Source organism: Acanthaster planci, linkage group LG06 (genome assembly GCF_054643075.1).
Source record: "Acanthaster planci isolate LZ-2023a linkage group LG06, COTS_SCS, whole genome shotgun sequence".
NCBI lineage: Eukaryota > Metazoa > Echinodermata > Asteroidea > Valvatida > Acanthasteridae > Acanthaster > Acanthaster planci.
Genome location: NC_141782.1, coordinates 12,263,005 through 12,285,140, shown reverse-complemented (window position 1 = coordinate 12,285,140; position 22,136 = coordinate 12,263,005). Strand labels below are relative to the sequence as shown.

Genomic DNA, 22,136 nt, shown 5'->3' with positions numbered 1-22,136 from the left:
GATTGCATATCAAAAATTGCCGTGTCATGTTTTGAATTGCACCCAAATTCAGCATTTGGGACAGGTTCTCAGTCATTTAGCCAAATGCAGCTGCATGATGTGCACTGAACCAGTCAATGATAGTAACTCAATGCGCATGTTGTGTTAGCACTTGCTTGCATTTCACAGAAGTGAAAACAAACTACCAGCTGCAATTTCCAGTGTGTCTGAAGACGCATCATTGGAAATAGCCTCGTTCAATTTCTTCAAAATGACAGCTTGTCAGAAAGAATCATTTCACTGGGCATTTATCCTGATTAACAATTGTGAGCCGCTTGATTGTGAAATGTTAATATGGTATTCTACAAGAAACACAAACGAACAAAACACTCTCTTCTTATCTAGGCATGTTTCCAATTTTTTTTTTTTTTAATTTCCACAAAATCACAAGGGGGCGTTCAGCCGAAAGAACATAAAAAACCCACAAAGGAATTGCTTCTGTGCCAAATGTGTACTGTTTTCAGCACCTACATTATATGGTATGTGTCGTTTCTGAAGTGAGCAACAGCAATAATTTGTGAAAGTCTAGCAAATTGCTCGACAAAGAAATAGAGGCGAATGACTCTGTGTTACAGCACCCTCAACCAGTAGCAATGCCAACCTCTCCAATGGAATAAAGGAACTCTATGCCAACGCTAGTTTCCTTCCTGTCAAGCAATCAACAGCTAGCGGTACGTGATGTTAAGAGCTGCCTTTTTTGGTGCACGTTTCAGGTCAAGATTGGTCACTGCACTGGCTGCTGTTTCCATGCCAGCAAGTTGCACAGCGCTCTCAACCATCACTCCACAGAGCGAATAAAACAGTGTCAATGAATTTTAAATACCTCTCATTACGATTATGTTCTACATCAGACGTGAACTGCAGGTGTAAGATCTTTGTACATTTACAAGTTTGGTTAAACTTGATCACAATAAGAAGTGAATGAAAGTATATTCACATTACTTTACAAAATTTCAAACATCCAAAAATTAACGATTCAGACTTATTTTAATCACAGACAATGGAAGCGTTTGCAATGCAAACTCATTTACTGTCAGTTTTACACATTTTCAAAGGAAAGGCATGCTTTTCTAAATATATCTTTGAAAAAGTATCTCTACATCAGTAAATGTGGCTAAATTCAGCAAAACAAGTATTTGACATTTTCATGCTTTTCTTTGTTTTCATGAGGAACTCACAGGGTTGAAATTCCTGTAACTCATAATGCTTACAGTTTCATCTGCTCATTGTATACTGTCATTAACAAATTAAGTCAAAAAACTAAGTTAAATTTTCCTATAATATTTATGAATGCATGAATTTGAACAAAATTAAATTTAGAACGGCCAGTTAAAATGTGGTGATTAAAAAAAAAAAAGAACTTCTACAGAGTTTCTAAAGAATCACTTGTGAATTTCCCACCCGTTATGCTACTGAATCATTCGCATACTAGATCAGGCTAAATGAATGCTATAAAAAAAAGGAAATTGGTTTGGCTGGGAAGCAAGGAAACATTAATGGCTTGACCAGATCTGTATATAGTAAAGAGTAGTACCAGCTTCAGATTTTGGAAACAAAATGGCTGGTCATTATGTGTTACATGTGGCTACTGTGTACCAACTGTTCAAATGCGCAGGTGCATACATCTGACAGTTTGTTTCCAGCAATGGCGACACTCATGTCACAACTCTCTCTAAACACAGCTCTGGGTTCAACTATTCAATACTGCCCTCCTTTTTCCCTATCAATCAATACAACACTGAAATTCACATCGAGAAAAGAAATGGCAAATTATGTCTTCTACCAATCCAGTTGTGGCGTCCTGTACATCTACGAAATACTTATACATGTTAATACATCACCAAGATTGTTTTCAAGTTGTAAAATGTGTGCACTACGAAAATATTGCTCAGTAGCAATTCCCGCTGTTTTTCCCATCCACTTATTTCTGATTTATTATATTTTGATTATGAGTACATGTAATTCCATAGGGGATTGGTGCCTAAACTCTCCTACCTAAAGCCGTGCAACGTTACAAGTGAGACCAGATGCATTTGGGTAAGCAAGTGAAGGTCTGATAAGGACAATAATAAAGTCTTGCATTTTCCACACATCAATGCCTACATAGTATGCCTTAAATCTTGGATTTTCGCAGACGGGTTGGGTGGTTTTAATTCTACAGCACTATTTGAACACACCAAACATTTACTTAATTTGCCAAAGCATATTCTCCTTGGACACCATTCCAGTAATGAAACAACACAGGCCGAGATACACCATTTTGAAATTGGCAGCACTTTCAAAATTTCGCCAGAACTACTTCCCAGGATGAGAACTGAGTACATTATAAATGAGCCACAGGGCTTGGGAATCAATGTCTCACAAAGAGTCTACAATAGTGTCTGCACTTGGACATTGTCCAATGGCGGCTCTCACTATAAGGCAAAGACGACTGATATATCTAACAAGCTTTTGAAAGTCAGATTTGGCATGTTTCAAATGTGAACAGCCCCCCCCAAAAAAAAGTTAGGATAAAAACAACTTTTCCCCCGTTTAGTACACGACCCTTTTTTTCCCACAGCACTATACAAAATAATTCAGCGATTCACAGATTTAATTTCCAAATGCAATATTGTTGACAAAATTTTTCGAGCACGAAGCTGCCAACATGGATCCATGTGACCACACACTCGCCACATGTTACCGGCCACATCCAAAGCAAGCTGCATTACATCATGACAGGAAGTTTGAAGTAACACAAAAACTAACACAAATTACCATATTCCACGACGGCTTTCAGGCTTCACAACTGTACTATGAAGGGGGGGGGGAACTGTGAGACACAATTATACAATAAAGGCTGAACAATGAAGTTCTTTTTCAATTGACCATCTTGTACACGTACACGAGCCTTAGTTTTTTGGGTTTGAACAATCAAAAGAAAATGTACAAAGATGAAAGACTGCAGAATTAACTACTGACCCTAAACCCACGGGATATTTTGACCGGGAGCCATCCTCCATTCACTGAAATCCAACAGGACAGAATCCCCTGCCCACTTTCTTAGACTTCTTTGTACCTCGATGCCAAACCCATTATGGAAGGGTATAATGTCAGGTGCCTACACGCAGGTGGATTGGTGCCCTCTCTTCCCCCAATTGTCTTTGCAAAATGAAAGATAACACTATTTGTTTTCATTAATTCAACCTGCCTTTCTTCCAAAACCTTTTAAAAAGCCCCCACACTTAGCCTCATCCTTCGGAAAGGCCATAGAAAGTTTACATAAAGAAATGCCCATTTTACCAGACGCACCCTTGGGTCTATGCTAGATTTGTTTAATAATACAAATTCAGTTGTTGGATCTGGCAGCTGTGAGGAGATCATTTTGCTAAATCCATGAATCCATGTAGCATTCTGCACAGCCATTCTCACCATTAAATTGAGGAGTTTCAGAACATTTTTTTAATGGGACACAAACCTAGGACAAGTAAGTGACCCACGCCACCCCTTTATACAATTACAAACAACCTCCCCAAGTCCCAGGAGATTTGCCAGTGTGCAAAACTCATCACTGCATTCCTGCTATAGTATCTAATGTTTCAACCTGAGATACAGTGCTAAGCTGTATCTTTGGCAAAGTCTGTTAGAAATCCCTCCAAACCTCCCCGTCGATTCCAGAGGAACTTGGAAGGCAAGACAACAGTGAAAAGGCTGAGAATTCCACTTCATGACAGCTTATATCAGTGCAGTTAGGAGGTTTAACAAATCTTCCGTAAAATTAACTTGTATTGTCCCTCAGATTTTCCACATACGCACATTCCAGAGCATCACTTTATGGAGAAGAAAAAAACGATCCCGGGGTGTAAGTGATTCAAAAGTTTCAAAAGCATTACGTCTTCACAAATCACCGCCTTTTCCCCCCAATATACTATGCCCTGTTTTCCAAACTGCGTCTCCGGGTCTTTGGCTTCAGTTTGGTGAATTTAGTCTGCTTTCTGCTACAGATGCATCAAATTGTTCAGCGTGAGGCCAAAATTGAGAGCCAGTTTCTTTTGGTTGTAAGAAAAAATGTCGGAACTTTCAGATTTGGAAATTGACAGTTGACACATAGTTACCCCAGTGCTTCACCAGTCATTGATGTTGTTTATATTGCATACCACTTTCACCAATAACCAACAAATCCGATCCATTTTCCCCTTTTATAAACATGACGCACGTGCTTATTTTACTTTTTTTTCTCTTTATAAATCAAATGTAATTTCAACCTGCTTCATCACAAATTTTGTTGTTTTTTTTTACACCAATCATGGGAGAGCTTTGAATCACATCGACACAGTATTGGGTCACAATGCAAATATGGAAATATACCAGAGTCTTCAGGGTATTTTAGTTATTATTTTTTACATGCAACTGAATACTCGTGTTGCAGTGTTATCTGCTGAGTTTAGTTATAATTACAGGAAACCGCTGGCACAAGTTATCTGCTTATCAAGTGATCTGCTGACAAGTTTCTTCCCCTCCCATTTCCCACCCCACCCCAGTCAGATTGGTCCCCTGTCTTGGTTTTTTCCCCGAATCGGCGAATGAAAAGCAGAGAGATTCAACAGACTGCGGGCCATTAGCCTGCTGGCGTAAATGAGCATTTGTTTTCTTTGTTTGTTTCTTTGTTTACAGGATGACCTTGCCGATGATGATTCCAACCAGAATGGCCACGACCAGGGCCACCACCGAGGGCATGTTGTTGACACGGGTCTCCGTGATGGAGGGCTGCACTGACGTCATCTGGCTGTCACCGCCGGCCCTACGCTGTCGCACCCCGTCCTGCAAAAACATCCAAACAAAAGGAGGGAGGAAGGAAACAGATGCATTACAGCTTGCTCTGTTATGTCAATGATTTAAAAGGCAAAATTTTCGTGTTTTTGTGGTTGCAAAGGAGTGTGGGTAGAACTAGGCCAATGAAAGCTAAACGTAAATGTCAATTCTAGAATTAATAGCACTGTTTGTACAACATCCTGCTTATAACCAGGAAAATTGTAGGTCCAAAGTCGTAGTAGTCTGTTTTCCATTTCTGATTATACGAGCTGATTTATGAAGTCCTAAGGACCTTGTTTTAAAGTGGTTCAACCACCCTCAACCCTTTCCCCAGAGAAAAACGTCAAACTGCCGCCCTTGCCTTCAAGGCAATGACTGAGAAAGTTAACATTTGTGATCTGCTGAAACAATACTTGTATTTTAAATGGAGAATGAAATTATCAAAGGAAACAAAAAACACACCAAAGAATTCCTTGCTACAATTGGGATTCCATTTGACCAAGAGATATAGGGTTTGTGACTAGTGTTGAGGGTCTGAGTTTCGAATCCAGCGGCTGGATAAGTGGCGACAAGTGACTTTACTTACTTCCCTTCACCGAGGACCATAAAAGATAACACTGGCCTGATGAGATGTATTTGCATGGGAATATTTTACTATTTTATAAAGAGTTCTTCACGCCGCGGTGCTTCTCGTTCTTGGTTCCAAACTGACCAGTGAATAAAGGCTAGTGGCACCTAAACTTACTCTTAGGCTTGAGTTCTCTGTCCTCAGATTACTGACTTCCTGTCTGAGCGTCCTACATTCCTCCAGCACTGACTCCAGGTCCTTCTCTGCCGTCTTCCCTTGAGTCTCTGCTTTGGCCGGTTTACCGCCGCTGCCAGGTTCTACCTGCAGGGGCATTCAAAAGATGTACAGTCGACAGCGGATACAAAGGGCATTGCTGTAATAAAGTACTGTTTACGAAAAGCAACATCTGAGGAACCAAATTGGTTAAACTTCTGCCGGTTTTCTTTGCTTTCAAGTCTTTTAATGATAAAAAATCTCTTTATGACAAGGTGATTTGGTCCCTCTAACATCCCCAGTGCTATTTCTCTAGGCATGTCATTAGGGAGCGTCACAGAAAGAGAAACAGGTATCAGAATTGGTCGCCCCTTCTAAGGGCATTCAAGGAGGAGCTTCTTCCTGTTCCAAAATGTCCACTTTTCTGAACATTCAGCAGGTTTTCTTGACTTTACTAAGACATAACTTCTACTGTGTTTGTCGTCAACCCTGAAATCTCTGAATTTTCAGTTAGGTCAAAGCTCCTACCACCACATAACACAAAGTGTCAGAATTGAAATGTAACCAACCCATCTCACGATAGCTTCCGAGGAAAGACTTCTGACATGTAGAGCTGACGAGTGGTTGCTCACATGATCTCTGACTTATCAAGAGTCGTCAGTGTTGTAAAGTCAGGGAACCGAACAAAAATGATAGACATAAACCTCCTCACATACTGAAGGGTACTGGTTAAGACAAAAGAAATGAAAGAAAGGAAGGGATCACTTACCACAGAGGCAGCTTGTGTGGCTTGACTGGCGGGCAGCTCAAATACACATTTTAGCTTGGTGTCCATCAGAGCACTACTCTCTTGTGTCTTCCACTGAATAAAGAGGGGAAAAAAGGTCAGGGTGTAATTAACCTTCCCTTCTTGACACTTTAAACCATCCCAACCATCCAGAGCCAATCCAGAGCCCTGCAGTGCATTCTTTACGCTAGAAAAATTAAGACATCCGGCCCTGCTTAAAGTAAAAGTGGCTGGGCTGCACCTGTTGAATTCTTTCAAATGTTTGATTTGGGCAGAATTAAACCTCGTCCCTTAGACCGGAAAGTCAGGTTGGCATAGTACTTATTTCCTTTCCGTTCACTTCTGCAGCCTGGGTACGATTCCTGGCTCAGTCCACATGTGGATTGGGTTTTCAGTCCCTGCATGATTCCTTGACGTCTTACCCAGAATAGTGTTCTGTCTTTTCCTCCCAACCCAAACCTGTAACTTCTTCATATTGTCTCCTCTCAATACCAGAAATACTAAATGACATGAACCTTTATGGATCTTCCACATATTGACCATTGTGTACCAACTCAATGGCCCATTCTTTGTACTCTAATGTCCTGGGCCTTTAAGCTAAGTTGCGGCCTCCATCCTGCAAAATCCTCCAACTGCCCCCCCTCGTAAAAATGCTCCACAATCTTCAAAACTCTCCATTCTTTCTCTCGTCTTTTCCTTGCATCTGAGCCCTCCCAAAACAAGTACAATTTTGTATAGCTCTGCAGTTGTTAGATCTTGAAGGGATGAGTGCACTGTGTTCCCCTTCTTTATACAAAGTATATGACCAAGTATCCCCGCTCAGCCAAAACTCAACAGTTTACTGCCTGTTGGAGTTTGTTGGCTGAGTACTGATACAGCAAGTGACTGTTGGAGGTTGAGTACATTGCACCCCACCCGGCAGCGAAAGGATGTTGGAATTTGACGGGTTGAGTCAGCCTTCCAGAAAAAATGCTGAGGGGGTTAAATTAATCAACTCGGCCAACCACTGGAAACAGCTCAACAAGGGCTGTGGAAGATCTGAGATGATTGCTGTTAAGAAAAGTGAAGATCGAAGACACTCATGCTGATATGAAGAGCATACCACTGTGTTCAACCTTTGAGGTATTTCAGCATTAGTATGGACAGCTCTTAAGGTTCAAGAATGGTTCTGGTGTGACTGTTATCAACAGAAACACCGGTGAGCTGCATCGAGACTTTTGAATTTATCCATGTAAACACAGGGTCAACTTACCACTTCTTCTTGATTGACTTCGCCGGGCGGTGCAATGAGCGACTGCACCATGAACTTATGTTTGTTTTTCTCATTGGGATCATATTCAAATGGCTGTAGCATGACTGTGGAGATAAGAAACACAGACGGACCATTACTTCTTTCACTAAGCAACCTCCTTCGGGCCAGTTCACACTTTAGGGGACATGCCATGGGGAAAGCGAATTCACAGGCACAACATTTGCCGCAAAATAAGCTCGAGTTGAAACGTTCTTCAACTTATGCAAATTCGCAGAGCGAATAATTGATTTGATGTCACATATTTGTGCTTGTGTTCTTTTTCCTGTCCTTACAGTGAGCAGTGGCTCCACTCTCCAAAATCTGTCAGCTGAAAGGGTCTGACTGGACACATTACACTGTGTGATACATTTACGGCAGGGCTCTGAAGGGCCGAACAGAGCAGGTGTACTTGCCCAGGATGGGCAAGGCTCAACTTGGAGGTTTTTGGAAGGTACCATGCTAGGAGTATTGAAGAAAATTGACTTGAGCTGGCCTTGAATCTCATCAATACAGTAGAGGTGCCTACCAACTCTAGGCCTTAGCTGTCTCAGTAATGGCCAAAGTCTTGGGAACCGCTGTGAGGTGCATACAAGTAATGCTAGAAGAAGTAACAAGTATCTTCTGTTTTGACTTGTTGGGTCTAACTCCTAACATAAGTAATGGAGTGGGGCTCCTCTTCCTAAGAGGCCTATGTACATTTGCAAGAAAGAGATTCGCTGTCCACTTTGTCAAGACTTCTGCATCGACTGCAAAAGACCTACGTCACAATGAAGTCACGGTTTGTTTACATATGTGCTTTTCCTATGGCAGTCAGGTGGGACGCAGTCCATCAAGTCCCCACTGGAAAGCACACATGTAAACAAAACCGGACATCAATATGTACTGGAAATTCTTGCTGGATAGAGATGCCGAGTGTGAGCATCCCTTCCGACCGTGCCAATTTCACTTATGGTCTTTGCTGCAAAATGTGAACACACTATGGGGCTGGCATACCCGAGACTTTGACAGACTCCTTTGGCTGGACGATGCCACTGTTGGGCCTGACGCAGTACCGCCGAGGGGCTGTGGTTTTGATCTTGAAACAAACCGTCTTCTCTGAGGGATTGCTCAGCTTCAGTTCAGAGGATACCACTTCAGTGAAAGGACCTATAACAGAGGACGAAGAGAAAAAATGTCATGAGCCTTTTGCAATAAGGTGTCCACTGTTTTGGAACAAAATTGGGATACCTCCAAAACCCACACCTCCAAATTAAATGTACCATTTATTTGGTGGGGAAACTGGTGCCCCAAACCTGCATTTTTTCAAAACATTGCTGAAAACGGTAAGGTGTCCCTGTCACATGTGAAACCAGTTTTCTTAAAAATGTCATACTGAGTAGCTTGAAGAGTTTAGATGCAAAAGCTCATAAATGACAGTTTCAAAATGGAGGAGGAACCATGCATATTACAAACACAGTTTACTGGACAATTTAAATTCTTTTTCCATTAAAATGTTCAAGAGGTCCAAAGGTATGGAACAGACAATCCCTACTTGTGCACAAAATAATGGCTCTATTTCTTTTAAAAGCTGCTTTCCTCAAAACAGGTGGAAAATGGATTTATCTGAAAATGCTCCGAAACATTCCAAAACAGCCGATAAAGTTACAATGTTATTTACTGACAGTAGCCATGTAACTGCTAGGATGACTTTTAGTGGGCCATCATTAACAGTGTGAAAAATGCAAAATGTACAAGCTTATATAAATTACAACTCCAGCTAAGATGAGGCAGGTGTCCACTTTCAGAGGTGGGAGGAAAACCCTCCGAAAACACTCCAAGGAAAACCCACAAAGTCAGTTAAGGGCTGAAAATCTAATCCACATGCCTACCTGGGCAGGATTTGAACTCAAGCAAGGAAAATGCCCCAGCGCCAACCTGACTGACCCCCAACATATAATGCAATAGACTGATTGCACCTGCCACGTCACATAACCAATCTTGGGTATAAAATATCAACAAACATGGCATCCTCCCATAGCAATTTGTGTTTCAAGTGTTGTTTACCAAAAACAAAGCCAATTTTCAGTTTTGCACTTAGCACATCAGTAGTCTGAGTGCTTTACCAACCTTGGTAAATGACACTAAGGACACACTTTGCTATGGGGGACGCCATGTTTGTTGATATTTGATACCCATTCTAGGTTACATTGTACGTGACTTACTGGGCGCAATCAGTCTATTAACAGCTCAGTTATTCAGATGGGCCCCTCTACATTTTATGCCCATCCACAAATGTGTCCAGTTGGCACAAATGGTACCTCCAAAAATCATGCTAAGACCTAGCTCCATTACACTGGCCCAGATACCAGATTGTCTTTGCACTGTGTGCTCCAAAGCAATGCCACGCCGCTTCAACTGAGATGTCAGTAAAACGTTTTTCCACGCATAAGCGGGTGGATCGTTGGGCTGGTTGTTTTGCTTCTCAGAGAAGTGGAATATTGAACCCAACAGTTCTTAAGGTAAAAAGCGGTTTGTATCTGTAGACTTCACCGAGTGTAGGGCATGATTGGTCAATCTGTGTGATTGCTTGATCTTTGCACAATCACTCAATCTTATTGCACGATTTGTCAACGATTCCACCATCAGTATTTTTCATACAAATTCCTGGTTGTGCAAGACCAGTTCAAAAATGAAAGTATAGAGGAAGATTTCATACAGAATCAGAGTGATCAGTCAATCGTGTAGATCAGCCAATTGCACCCAACATTTCTAGTTTAAAAGAGCCAGCACTTTCCTTCATTCCTTAGGCTAAAAGAAAAGGGAAGTCTTGCTGCTAGACTAGTCATTTTGGTTGACTCTGCTGTCTTAGCAAGAAAGTAAATTAAGATGAAATCTGAACTTGCTCCATTTGGACTTGTTTTCATTGTATTCACAAACACGAGCTAAACTCCCTGAATATGGCATCTCAAAAGTACAGATCCTGTGTGCTGACCACCATCTGACTAAGCATAGGCCTACATAGCCCTTTGAATGCAAGCAAGACAAAACCATTAAAAATAGCCCTTGCTAGGCCCCCAATGTTAGGTCATGTAGGCCTACTGGGCCTTAGCCCCACTAGTATGGCACAGACTATCACTCCCGATCTATCCTTAGCCACACATCCGTATACGCATTTTCGCGTCGGCATATTGAACAATCCGGGGTACCCACTTATCATCGTGGGCGCAATTTCTTTGCACACAAACATGATTGTTGACCTTTCTGCTTTCTAAAAACCATTTATTGAATGATTTCACTCACGTTATTCAGGTCAAAATACCTAAACTGCTGCCAAAGTTTTGGAAGAGCCTATTGGTACATGTAGTATCTCATCGCTCAGTCCGTGTATTACATATGTCTTGCCATGGAACAGCCGTCGAGACGATGAGGGGTCAAGTGACGTAATGCTCAACGACCTTATTTTAAAGATGGCGACTGAGAGAGCGAGCCCATTAGATTGAATGGATAAAGGCAAAAAGACTGGAAAATACCTGATTAACGTGAGTGACATCATTCAATAAAAGGTTTTTAGAAAGCAAAAAGGTCAAGAATCATGTTCGTGTGCAAAAGAAATTGCGCCCACGATGATAAGTGGGTGCGCCGCTATGTTCAATACGCCGACACGAAAATGCGTATACGGATGTGTGGCTAAGGATGGATCGGGAGTGAGAGTACGTGCTACACTAGTGGGGCTAACTGGGCCTAGGCCCAGGCAACATCATCCGTACTCAGTGATGTCAATACAATCTGATGACCCCATCCTGACATGTTGGAATAATGTGGGCTCTATTGTGGTTGCTTAAAATGAACAAAAGTTGTGACCGATTCACGAAAAAATAAAGGCCTCGCATGCACTTTATTTTTGAATTCTTACCTCTGAACCTCAACTCGTTTGGAGGATCAATCTCAAGTATTTGATCCAACTTCGACATTTTGTGACGGTATTCGCCGTTCGACCTTTACTTTTAAATATACAATTTGCAATACAGTGAATGTAGTTGCAATCTCTTGACTTGAAATGTACACTAACGGGCAAAATATCTTCTTTATCCCACAAAGAAACCTGGTAGAAAGAATGTTGGCCTAACATGCGACAGTCGGGACTCTACCGCATTTACCAAAGTACAGCCACTACGTTTTAGGTCAATGCACTATTTCATGGTACCCTAATCTAATCTAATTGGTAACTGCATGCCAAGTGAAAGTCTCCTGACTAAAATATACCACTAGAAACTAGTGAGGGCGTTCTTCTACTCAACGGCTTCGGGTGCCGGAAGAAGGCCTGGCCGGTACAGAAAATAACAATAATAATTGAAGAAAAAGTATAATCAATAAAAAGCCTCGGGGTTGAAATTTTTTGAAATCTTGTGAAATATGTTGCTGACTTAAGAAAAATTCTTCCACTTTGGAGGTTATGTCGTGTGTGGGCGGACCCATGAAATCCATTAGGGGGGCAAATCATTGACGATTTCTTTAGTTAAAAAAAAATAAAAATGGAGAAAATAATACTAAAAAATAACTAAATTAAATGCCCAATACAATGTAAACAATGTATGTCATATGTGATGTTTCATCATCGTTTCTGCTTGTCCCCAAAAAGGAGACCAAAAAAAAAAAAAACCGGCCTGACCACCCTTCCCCCAGAAAAATTCCCGGATCTGCCCCTCCGTAGTATATTAGCTTGTGTAGAGTAGCAGTGTCAAGCTAAACATGAACACGTTGCCTGCAATGATATCATTATATGCTTTAATGATGATCTTGTCCCTATTCATAAACGTAGGCCTACTTGCTTTCATATCGCTTATGTAGGCGCTAGGCCTAAAGCTAGCTCCGGAGAATTCAGCCTGTGACGAATGTGTACATTTTAAGGTCATGTCACGTGACAATTCAAATGAATGCATCAACATAGCATTTGACTATTCCTAACAGTAACACATCCCATATCCACTGGTCTACGAAGAACTATTGAAAAGTCTTGCAGGTGTATCTTTCCGATGAGAATAATATTTAACTGTATTAATAGGTTTTTATTCGACGTTAGTTTAAATCTAGTTGAAACAAAAATTAATTAAAACATCCACATACGCATTTTGTTTCTATTTTTTCAGTTAATTATTCGTTGTTTTTTTTTCGATGCATGACTGGTCATGTGAGCGAAACTGCGACAGGCGCCTTGTCAATTAATCTAAACGTGCAGCTAACAGGTACTCGGAAGCCTCGCCGTCAGTATTCTGCCGAATTGTGGCGCACCTGTTGCTTGATGGATGGGTATTCTATCCACCGGTTCAAGAGAAGTTGGCTACGAGTAGTTCAAGGATAGGCAGCCTTGTGAAAGATTATTCCGAGGATACAACTTGGCTTTCGGTTCAAAGACAGCTGTTGAAATTTTGCTCACATACAGACAGCGTGTTGGTAAAGCCAGAAAGTAATAGAGGCCTATAGTAAAATAATTAATTGAGAAATATGTAGGTTTTGACTTAATTTAAATCGAACTGAAATCGGATGCCATCCCTATCTGAATTATAATGAAGAATGCACTCCTGCATCAAATTATGCAAATCAAAAAATCGACGAAACAAAGCAAAATATATCAATCACTTAGTAATTAAAGAAACAGTCGTTTTTGCCAAATGTGTTTAATTCAAGGTCGTTTTCACAAGATACCAGTAGGCAGTTGGCGAAAGAGTCCAAGTCTTCAAAGCCTACGAAACAGTAGTTTAGTTGTTAATTCTACAAAGGACACGGTGATTTCATCGTGGAACAGCTTTTTAAATCGAGAAAATATTAACAAATTCTTCTTCGAGCATGGCTTTTGTGTAAAACTTGTAAAATATAAGACAAGAAAGGATTCCGCATTGTGGGTGCTTGTAACATCTAAGGGAGTTGAGGGGGCTTGCTCCCCCCCCATGGCTCTTAAAACGGACAAAATGAGCAAGAGTAGTCTGATGTCGGACGTCTGAAACGGAATGCCTTTTAAAACGGTCGCATGCTTGCGGAGAAATCTCATGTTGTACTTTCCCGGTTTTTAATTGGTCCTTTAAATCTTGTACTGCTCCCTCCCTTAGGAAAATTGCTGCTATTTGTACCGGTCCAAAGATTCGCAGTCCGTCATCTTTGAATGACTACCGAATGACATCCATTTTGACGAAATGCTTTGAAAGAAATATCTTAACAATTCTGATCAGCTTCTAGTTACATTTAAGGGAAATAGATGGTGACGCCACACTGACACTTCTACATTATGCGCCTACGCACCGAGAAAAAACTGCTTATTTTGTTCGCATTCTTTTTGTGGACTTCTCATCGACTTTCAATACCACCAAATCACGCCTTCTTGTAGCCAAGGTACCAGCTGTGAATATAGCCCCGAGGTTGATCCTTTGGATACTTGACTTTCTTTTAAATCAAACTCAGTTTGTTCGCTATCAATTTGCTCAAATCCCCAGGATTTAGTTCACATGGTTCTTCTGAAGGTAAAGCCCCCCCCTCCTCTTGGTCACAATCTATACCGATGATTGTAGAGGAAGTGATTCAGTACATCTCACTAAATATTCTGGCGACGCTGCCCTTCTTGATTTTTCCAACTCTGGCAAAATCTACCATAGGGAAGTTGCTAGGTTCAAGGATTAGTTTGACAACAACTGTCTTAACCTTAATGTAAAACAAAAGAAAATAATGATATAGTTGATTCCGAAAGAAATTATTGCCTCTGCCCGATTTGTTTATAAATGAGGAAATAGAACGTGTCAATGAGTACAGGTATTCGGGCACTATTCTGGATGACAGATTAACAGATGACAATTTTAACTCCAATGATCATATCCATTCTAGATGCCAGTCTCGCCTTTATTGCCCAAGGAAGCTGAAATCATTTCATGTCAACAAAGATATTTTTCAGTCCTTTTATTGCTGTTTTATTGAGTCTGTTTTGACATTTTCCTGTATGTGCTGGTACGGTGGACTAAGCTTACGGGTAGAAAAATGTGCTAAACAAGGTTGTTAACTTAGGCGGGAAGATTGTGGGTGAAACTGAAAGGCAGCAGGGTATGAGTGATTTGTGCGAAAGGCGAGTGGTACAAAAAAGGCCATTGCTTGTGACGACCAATATGTATCGGCACACAATCATAAATTTCCGTATGGAAAACACTGTCGATCATTTACAGTTAAGCCCCAAAAATGGAGACTGAGAACACTTTGGTTTTATTCCATTTTATTTATGGTATAGAATACAAAGCAATGCAGCAATTTTGGTTTCTTTATTGTCGACTTAAATCAACATTTTTGGTTTTTATGCATGTCCATTAGTATTCATACCCCATGACCAGTGGCATAGCCTTTGTTTGCAATAACAGCCTCCAAACGGTTCTGATAGTTGCTGATCAAGTTCCTGCAGACCTCAATAGGAATTTACGCCCACTCCTCTTTTGCGAAGGTCTCCAAGTCCATGAGGTTAGAGGGTCTTCTTGCTGAACTCAAGCCTTAAGCTCTTTCCACAGATTTTCTATTGGGTTCAGATCTGGGATATGAATTGGCCAGTCCAAAACATTCACATCGTTCTCCTTGAACCATTTCTTGTTTCGCCGTGTGTTTGGGTCGTTGTCCTGTTGGAATATCCACTGCTGCCCCAGGTCAAGTTTCTCTCCCGACTGTTTGATATTTTGCTCCAATATCTCGACGTATTGCTCCTTTTTAGGATGTCATTTATTTTGACGAGATTGCTGGGCCCACTGCAGGCGGAGAAACATCCCCAAAGCATGATGCTCCTGCCACCGTGCTTGACTGTTGGGACCGTGTTCGTCGGTTTGAACGCTTCACGTTTCCCCCTCCAAACGAATGCCACATCCTGTTTTCAAAAAGCTCCATTTTTGTCTCATCAGACCGTAGCATTGATAACCAAAAGCCTGGATTTATGTCAATATGTGCTTTTTGCAAAGGCTAAATGGGCTTTTACATGCCTGGGCTGTAGAAGTGGAGTCTTCCTTGGCTGGCATCCACAGAGGCCCCCATTGTGCAATGTCCGCTGGAGTGTTTGCCTTGATATGTTGGTCCCAGAGTCACTCAAATTTGGCTCGGTAGCCCCAGGATGCCTCTCGCACAACTTTTCGGGCCAGTCTTGGCGTCATCTTTTGGCTTCTGACTACGCCCCTTGAGATGCTTTACGGTGTGAAACTCCTTGTACTTGTTGATTATGCTTTGTACTGTTGCCACTGGAACCTGACATTGCTTTGAAATAGCTTGATAGCCTTTGCCATCCTTGTGACCATTGACAATGCGCAGCCGAAGATCTTCACTCAGTTCTTTCTTCTTTGCCATGTCAATGGTTGTGCTGCTGATCATGAAGTGAGAATGAAAACGCTGACTCCACTGAATTTAGGCAAATTTATTGCAACACAGCTTAAATGATTGCATAAGAGTAGTGAAAATTTTGGGATGACATTCAAACCGATAACCACTTTTTCAGACACCAACAAAAGCCTGAATTTCTTAATCAGTTATGGGGTATGAATACTTACGGACATGCATAAAAACCAGAAATGTTGATTATGTAACCTTTAAGTTGACAATAAAGAAACCAACATTGTTGCATTGCTTTGTATTCTACCACAAATAAAATGGAATGAAACCAAAAGTTCTCAGTCCTCCATTTCCACATAGGGTATGAATAATTTATACTGTGTGTATAGAAGTAGGCCTACCCGCACTAGACTTAAGTTTTCTTCCTCAAATCCGTACAACTTCTGAATTAATGTTAAATAATTATCCAACTATCTTTCAGTTGTGAGTGGTTTACACGCTGTTATTTGCATATTAATATAGTAACTAAATGTTTTCAAATTGTTTTTCAAATGCCCTACATTTTGTGTGTAATCATTTATATGTGTATGTAAATGTATGTTTTTAACGATTTGTATGTATATGTATTCAAGGCCACACATAATTTCTCATTATTCTATACAGGAAGACGATTTTGAAGGGTGTGTTGCAGTGGCTTGATGATCAAACCTTAAATATGCAATTAATATGCAAAAATCATTAACATTTCTTTCTAAAGTAACGCCACATAAACATACATTCAGTATACCCGTTTGGCCATAACTTTGACCTAACCTACATCTCAGCCACTCTGTCACCTACTTAAAATTGCACCCAAAAAAGACAAATTCGGAGGAAATCTGGAGGCAATGTTTTGAACGAATAACCTTCACAATAATTATTAAACTCCATTCGGACATCAAGAAATTAATTCGGATATCAAGAAACTAAACTAAACTAAACTAAACTAAACTAAACTAAACTAAACTAAACTAAACTAAACTAAACTAAACTAAACTAAACTAAACTAAACTAAACTAAACTAAACTAAACTAAACTAAACTAAACTAAACTAAACTAAACTAAACTAAACTAAACTAAACTAAACTAAACTAAACTAAACTAAACTAAACTAAACTAAACTAAACTAAACTAAACTAAACTAAACTAAACTAAACTAAACTAAACTAAACTAAACTAAACTAAACTAAACTAAACTAAACTAAACTAAACTAAACTAAACTAAACTAAACTAAACTAAACTAAACTAAACTAAACTAAACTAAACTAAACTCGTACACATTTTAAGATACGAAAAAAATGTCGAATGGGAAAAAAGGAGAAAAATCTCAAACACGCGAAGAGTAATACTGCAATATGTTCCAGACATGTTTTGAAACCAGTTTCTTTTTTTGCCATGGTCAAACGTTATCGTGGCAAAATAGAGGAGTCTGACAGAAAGTGAAATTGCTGGGGTTAATATGGAGATGAAATGTGCACATCAGACATCCAATTCTGTGCAATAAACAACTGGATACGGCAAGAATCAGACAGTGTTCAATGTGCGTGCGTCGTCCCCACCGCCGATTTCAGCCATCAAGTTTAATTTGCTAGGTATCAGAACCTTTCACTGGATTTCTTAAAATAAGCTAGAGAAAGAATTGTAAAAGTGAAGCTCTGTGGCATTTATCAGACTTCAAACACCTGTAATGTTGGATGCCAAGGTGACACGTATTATCCTGTTTGCACGGTTTTATTTATTTCGAAAACAAGTTTCGGCGATCGAGTGCGCACTTGCATGACAATGTCTCTGGACCAGAAGACCGGGAGTGGCGCTTATAACAGCGCCCTCATTACTGGGAAACAATTTTTTAAACATCGACTTTAAAAAACAGTGGCTTCTCCGCACACTTCTGATTCCATCAAAAATTATCTGTTGCTCTTTGAACTTTAGTGATTTTCACAAACAACATCTTTCATTTGAAGCTTGTTTTATATATTCTCATTAAAAATTGAACTAATAAGCCAGTAGCCTGTTTTCCAAAGTCAAGGGATCTAAACCGAAACCACAGCCTCAATTAGACCGCAGCTTAGGTTCATGTGACTGACGGTGCTCCTGCTGTGTGGCGCGCACTTTCGTGTTTGTGTTGAGTCTACTCAATCCATCCAGCTGACTGTCACGATCAGACTTTATAAGTTCTGCAGCCAGTAGCACTCGGTCATAAAACTTCGATACGAGTGGAGCCGGGGTGGCGGGGTCCGGATGTATTCATATATACATGTACTTGTAGAAATTTTATGATCGGGAGGGTTGATCGAAAGAAGCCCCCAGTTAGGAGCTGATCCATTTTGGAGCGAGGTGCACCGTCCGATGCTAGGCTCCAGCAATAAATGTGCTTAAGGTGCACAGTAAACAAGTCGCTTTATTAACTTGGTATTGTGCTGGTATTGAGACTCGCACTGGCTGAATGAAAGGATCTGCCCTGTGTGACTAGAAGCTCAGCTGGGGTCCAAGCAAGCCTTGTCAACTTGGCTGTGCGTTCATCAGGAGTCGTACGTTTCCGGCGTGTTGGGTGCCAAGATCGGGTTGCCTGGGTCGCCTTTGTACGGCGCGCTGTCTCGCCAAATGGTCTGAAAACTGGGACATTGGAGCCAACTGTCAGACGAACCTCATCACATCTCATCTCAATCTTATTAACCTTAATGCTGCCTGCAAAAGTTGCTGGCCGCTCTTTATGATGAAGAGCTAGCGATGACTCTTCTTTAGTCAAGATTAAATGCCCCAGATGCGGCTGCGACTTGATGCTAGGAGAAACAATGGTCAAAACCCCTCTCCGATACACGGGTGGAATTCCTCTTGCATCGTCTCGTCCATGGAGGACCAGGAGAACTAAAAGTGAAACCAGAATGGAGTTCAAGTACATCGTCTTCAGCATTTATTTCTTACTGTACTTCGCTGATTCATTGTGTTCAGAACAGAATCACATCCAGGTAAGCATTGGCACACATGGTAAACCTGCTCTAAACTTCTAAAGAGTAAAGTTTTGGAAGTGGGTCTGTGGGCTAATTAGATTTCAAACCAGCGTTTGTTTGTTTGCTTTAGAATTAAACATATCACTGTAGGTGTGAAAACTGACAAAACCTAGTCACCTTGAAACTTGCTAGTCATATATTTACCTTGGTCTTTAAATGCACTGCATACACAGTGTCAATAATGACTTTTCTGAGTGTGTGTATGGATATTTTGGGGGGGGGGTGTTGTGTGAACTTGAGATTAACCTTGGGTTGATTTTCCACCCCCCTCTGTGATTAGTTCTTTGAGGCAATGTACAGTCATGATAGTACCAGCCAATTTCTCCAAATTTAGTGAAGAAAAATATCTGCACGAACCACATCAAGGAGGACAATTGAAACCAAAAGGGACAGAACAACCTTGTAGTGTAAATCAGTCGATAATTAGTTTGTCATTTTCAATTCTTCAAAATCTTGCCAATCCAGCCTTTAAGGCCAAACACAGCCATCTCGTGGGTTTTTTTATGTGAGGTCATATAGGGTTTAGACAGACTCCCCAGTAATGTTGTGGCATCTGTCATTGATTGTGGTAGCTGCAGTGTCTTGCTGTTAAAAGCAGCAGTTTGACCAGTATGCTTGAGTGGTTTGGAGACCCGTACTGGGAGGTTTTGCATTGAGGTAGCTTATGACACAAGTGCTTGAAGTTCCTTTTCCAGTCAAGACTAAATTTCAGACAGTAGAAACAAACAAAGCGATAGAAATTCAGTTGTTATTTAAGTTATACTCCGAGTCCTTTTTTTTTTTCAATTGTTGGGGCACTTTGCATTAGAAGTGGAAAAAAAAAGTGTTACGGCGAACAGAAAAATAGGGCACGGGCGAGCATAGTAGGCCTGGTACTCCTGAAAAGAATAGCCCCGGGTGTTTTGTCGGTAACAATGGCCGTATTGTCGGAGCTGGCGTTTGAATTACGGGCTTGATGTAACTTCTTCTATTGTTGGCAGCAGCTCGTATTGAGAGCTCAAACCCTCCAGGGGGAGTGACATCAAGAAGGTTGCATTGAGTCATTATCATCCATTGATAGCACTTTTTCCTGCCTTCTTTTTATCCATTCAGGTACAGTATTTTTTAGCAAGGTTTTTTTTTAGAAACCTCTCTCTACCTCTTGTAAATTTGAAAGGGTAGTAAATTAAATTATTTTGCAGTTATTGGTGCCGTCCATGCAATTTATTCTTAAGGCCTATTGATAGATACACTGCTTTAGGCAGACGGAAGGTTCGATACTGTTTTTTTAAATTCAAATTTAAAGGGCAGAACTGTGCGTTTAAAATTATGCATTCCTCACTACTGGCAAATTGTTGTCCAAGTTTAAGTTTCAAAACCCTTTGTCGCTTCATGTCACCCCAGGACTGTTTTGGAATGGCTGTGTTTCGTTTTGTGTTTTCAGGAAAATGCCTCGAAATTATCAAGCCATCCGCTCAGCACTCTGCAACAGTTGGAAGAGCACAAGACATACAAAGGTAACCCTACTTCCAGTGTTACTGATGCGTCACCTTTCAATGCGTGAAGCACAGTTGAGTGGCTCCTGTCATTGTGATCCTTGTTGGGCCAACATAAAATCTTTAGTGCATCCGGCCGGAAACCCACTTCAAATGGAGTGTGCCGGTTCTCCCGTTCATTGTGCTCAGTGATGTACATAATGTACAGTACACCGACTCTACATGTGAAGTTAGATGCTAAACCTTGATTCAAATTGATGGATTTCCTATGTTTTTTATTCAGTCGGAAAAACAGAAAGCAACCCTGTTTGTGTATGCCCAGTGGAAATGTTTGCAGGAATTAACATAATAAATGCTATGAAATTTCAATGCTATTTGTCCATAGCTGCCTTGAAAACTGTAAACAGATATCTGTTTCCTTGAATCTTTTGGGACATTTTGTGTGAAAACAAAGAATTAATGTACCGGTTTGTGTTTTAAAATCTGGAAAAAAGTATCTGTCAATGCATTCCATCCTGAGTTGGTCAAGGAATTATTATTGTGATGATCTGCACTTGAATAATAATAATATAAAATGTGTTGGACATTCAATCATATGAATCAAAGTGGCAGTACAGTCCAAGACAAGTAAAAAAGTAGCAGTTTGTCAAAAACAAGGTCAGCTCTGTGTGACCTCTGCTTGCTTCAGTTGCTCGCTGAAACTGGAAATACAGGAGGTGAGAAAGTTGGGAAAACAGTTCACAATACAATAATAAATGTACATGTTGCTCTTAAGCACAGTCTGTTGATCTGTGCGATCGCTTGATCTCTGTAAAATCTGTCAACTTTGCTGCATAATTTGTCAGCTGGTTCACCTTCACGTAGCTGTTCTAAGTCATAGTTGTGAAAGATTGTGCTAAAAAAGGTAAACCTGCTTCCGGTAAAGTTACAGATATCGGACAAGATCGACCGACAGTGATACATGTACATGTAACAATTCTGGTGGGCTGATCAACCGTTCATGCCCAAACATAGCCATGGCCTTTAAGCATAAGGTCAACAGTCATAATCATTTGATCGAAAACATTGTACATGTAGTTTACTGTGAGTAGTGTCATGCATCAATTTGAGTGTTTGAACACTGGTCCCAAATGGTCATTATAGCATTACAAATGCAACATGGAGCCCATCAAAGGGCCAATTATTTTGCTCAACAGCTGGTACAAGTTGTCACCAGTGTATGGGGGTGGTGTGTGGTCTACTGGTTTGGATTTGTGACTTTAAGTGAGAGGTCGGAGGTTCGAATCCAGCCAACATATTGTGACCTTGCGCAAGTCATTTTATCCAGACTTGCCTCTCACTCCACCCAGCCGGTTGTGAAAGTGGCATCTGAGCTGTGGGGGCCTATAGACGGTGCAAAAATACCAGCTGCCAAGTAAATGCCTGATAAGTAGGGTTGTTGTACATGTTTTAAGCATTTTGAGATGTCGGTGCAATGAAAGAGCACCACATAAAAGCTTCATTCATTATCGCTTTGTAATCTGATGTTGTGATTAGTCAACATACTGTGAATACATGCACATTTTTACAGCCATCTTTTTAATGTTCATTAAGTGTGTCTTTCCTTTC

At 40.7% G+C, this 22,136-nt stretch overlaps 2 protein-coding genes across 3 annotated transcripts in view; one reads left to right on the top strand and one right to left on the bottom strand.

The window, feature by feature from the left end:
• Nucleotides 1-1,007: 1,007 nt before the first annotated feature.
• Nucleotides 1,008-11,850, bottom strand: LOC110974777 (vesicle-associated membrane protein-associated protein A-like). Its single transcript, XM_022226644.2, has 6 exons — nt 11,582-11,850; nt 8,683-8,835; nt 7,651-7,754; nt 6,381-6,473; nt 5,576-5,719; nt 1,008-4,839 (listed from the first exon to the last, which is right to left on the bottom strand). Exons 1-6 carry the CDS (start codon nt 11,637-11,639, stop codon nt 4,687-4,689), a joined length of 705 nt encoding a protein of 234 aa, XP_022082336.1. The 5' UTR covers nt 11,640-11,850; the 3' UTR covers nt 1,008-4,686.
• Nucleotides 11,851-18,152: 6,302 nt separating this feature from the next.
• LOC110974783 (A disintegrin and metalloproteinase with thrombospondin motifs 16-like) overlaps nt 18,153-22,136 on the top strand; it is an 81,449-nt gene continuing 77,465 nt past the window's right edge. The window contains exons 1-2 of one of the 2 annotated variants that reach the window (XM_087137667.1): nt 18,153-19,011; nt 20,477-20,549. In XM_087137667.1, coding sequence (XP_086993793.1) covers nt 18,823-19,011; nt 20,477-20,549 — 262 coding nt within the window. In that variant the 5' untranslated portion in view covers nt 18,153-18,822. The remainder of the gene's footprint in view (nt 19,012-20,476; nt 20,550-22,136) is intronic. The other variant, XM_022226656.2, reaches the window with a different exon arrangement.

What these genes read in the sequence shown, in the direction of transcription:
- LOC110974777 (XM_022226644.2), bottom strand. Translation starts at nt 11,639, where the DNA reads ATGTCGAAGTTGGATCAAATACTTGAGATTGATCCTCCAAACGAGTTG. An exon ending in AAACGAGTTGAGGTTCAGAG is followed by an intron (nt 8,836 to 11,581) that starts GTAAGAATTCAA and finishes CCTCTGTTATAG; the next exon opens with GTCCTTTCACTGAAGTGGTA. An exon ending in GGAGTCTGTCAAAGTCTCGG is followed by an intron (nt 7,755 to 8,682) that starts GTATGCCAGCCC and finishes TTATCTCCACAG; the next exon opens with TCATGCTACAGCCATTTGAA.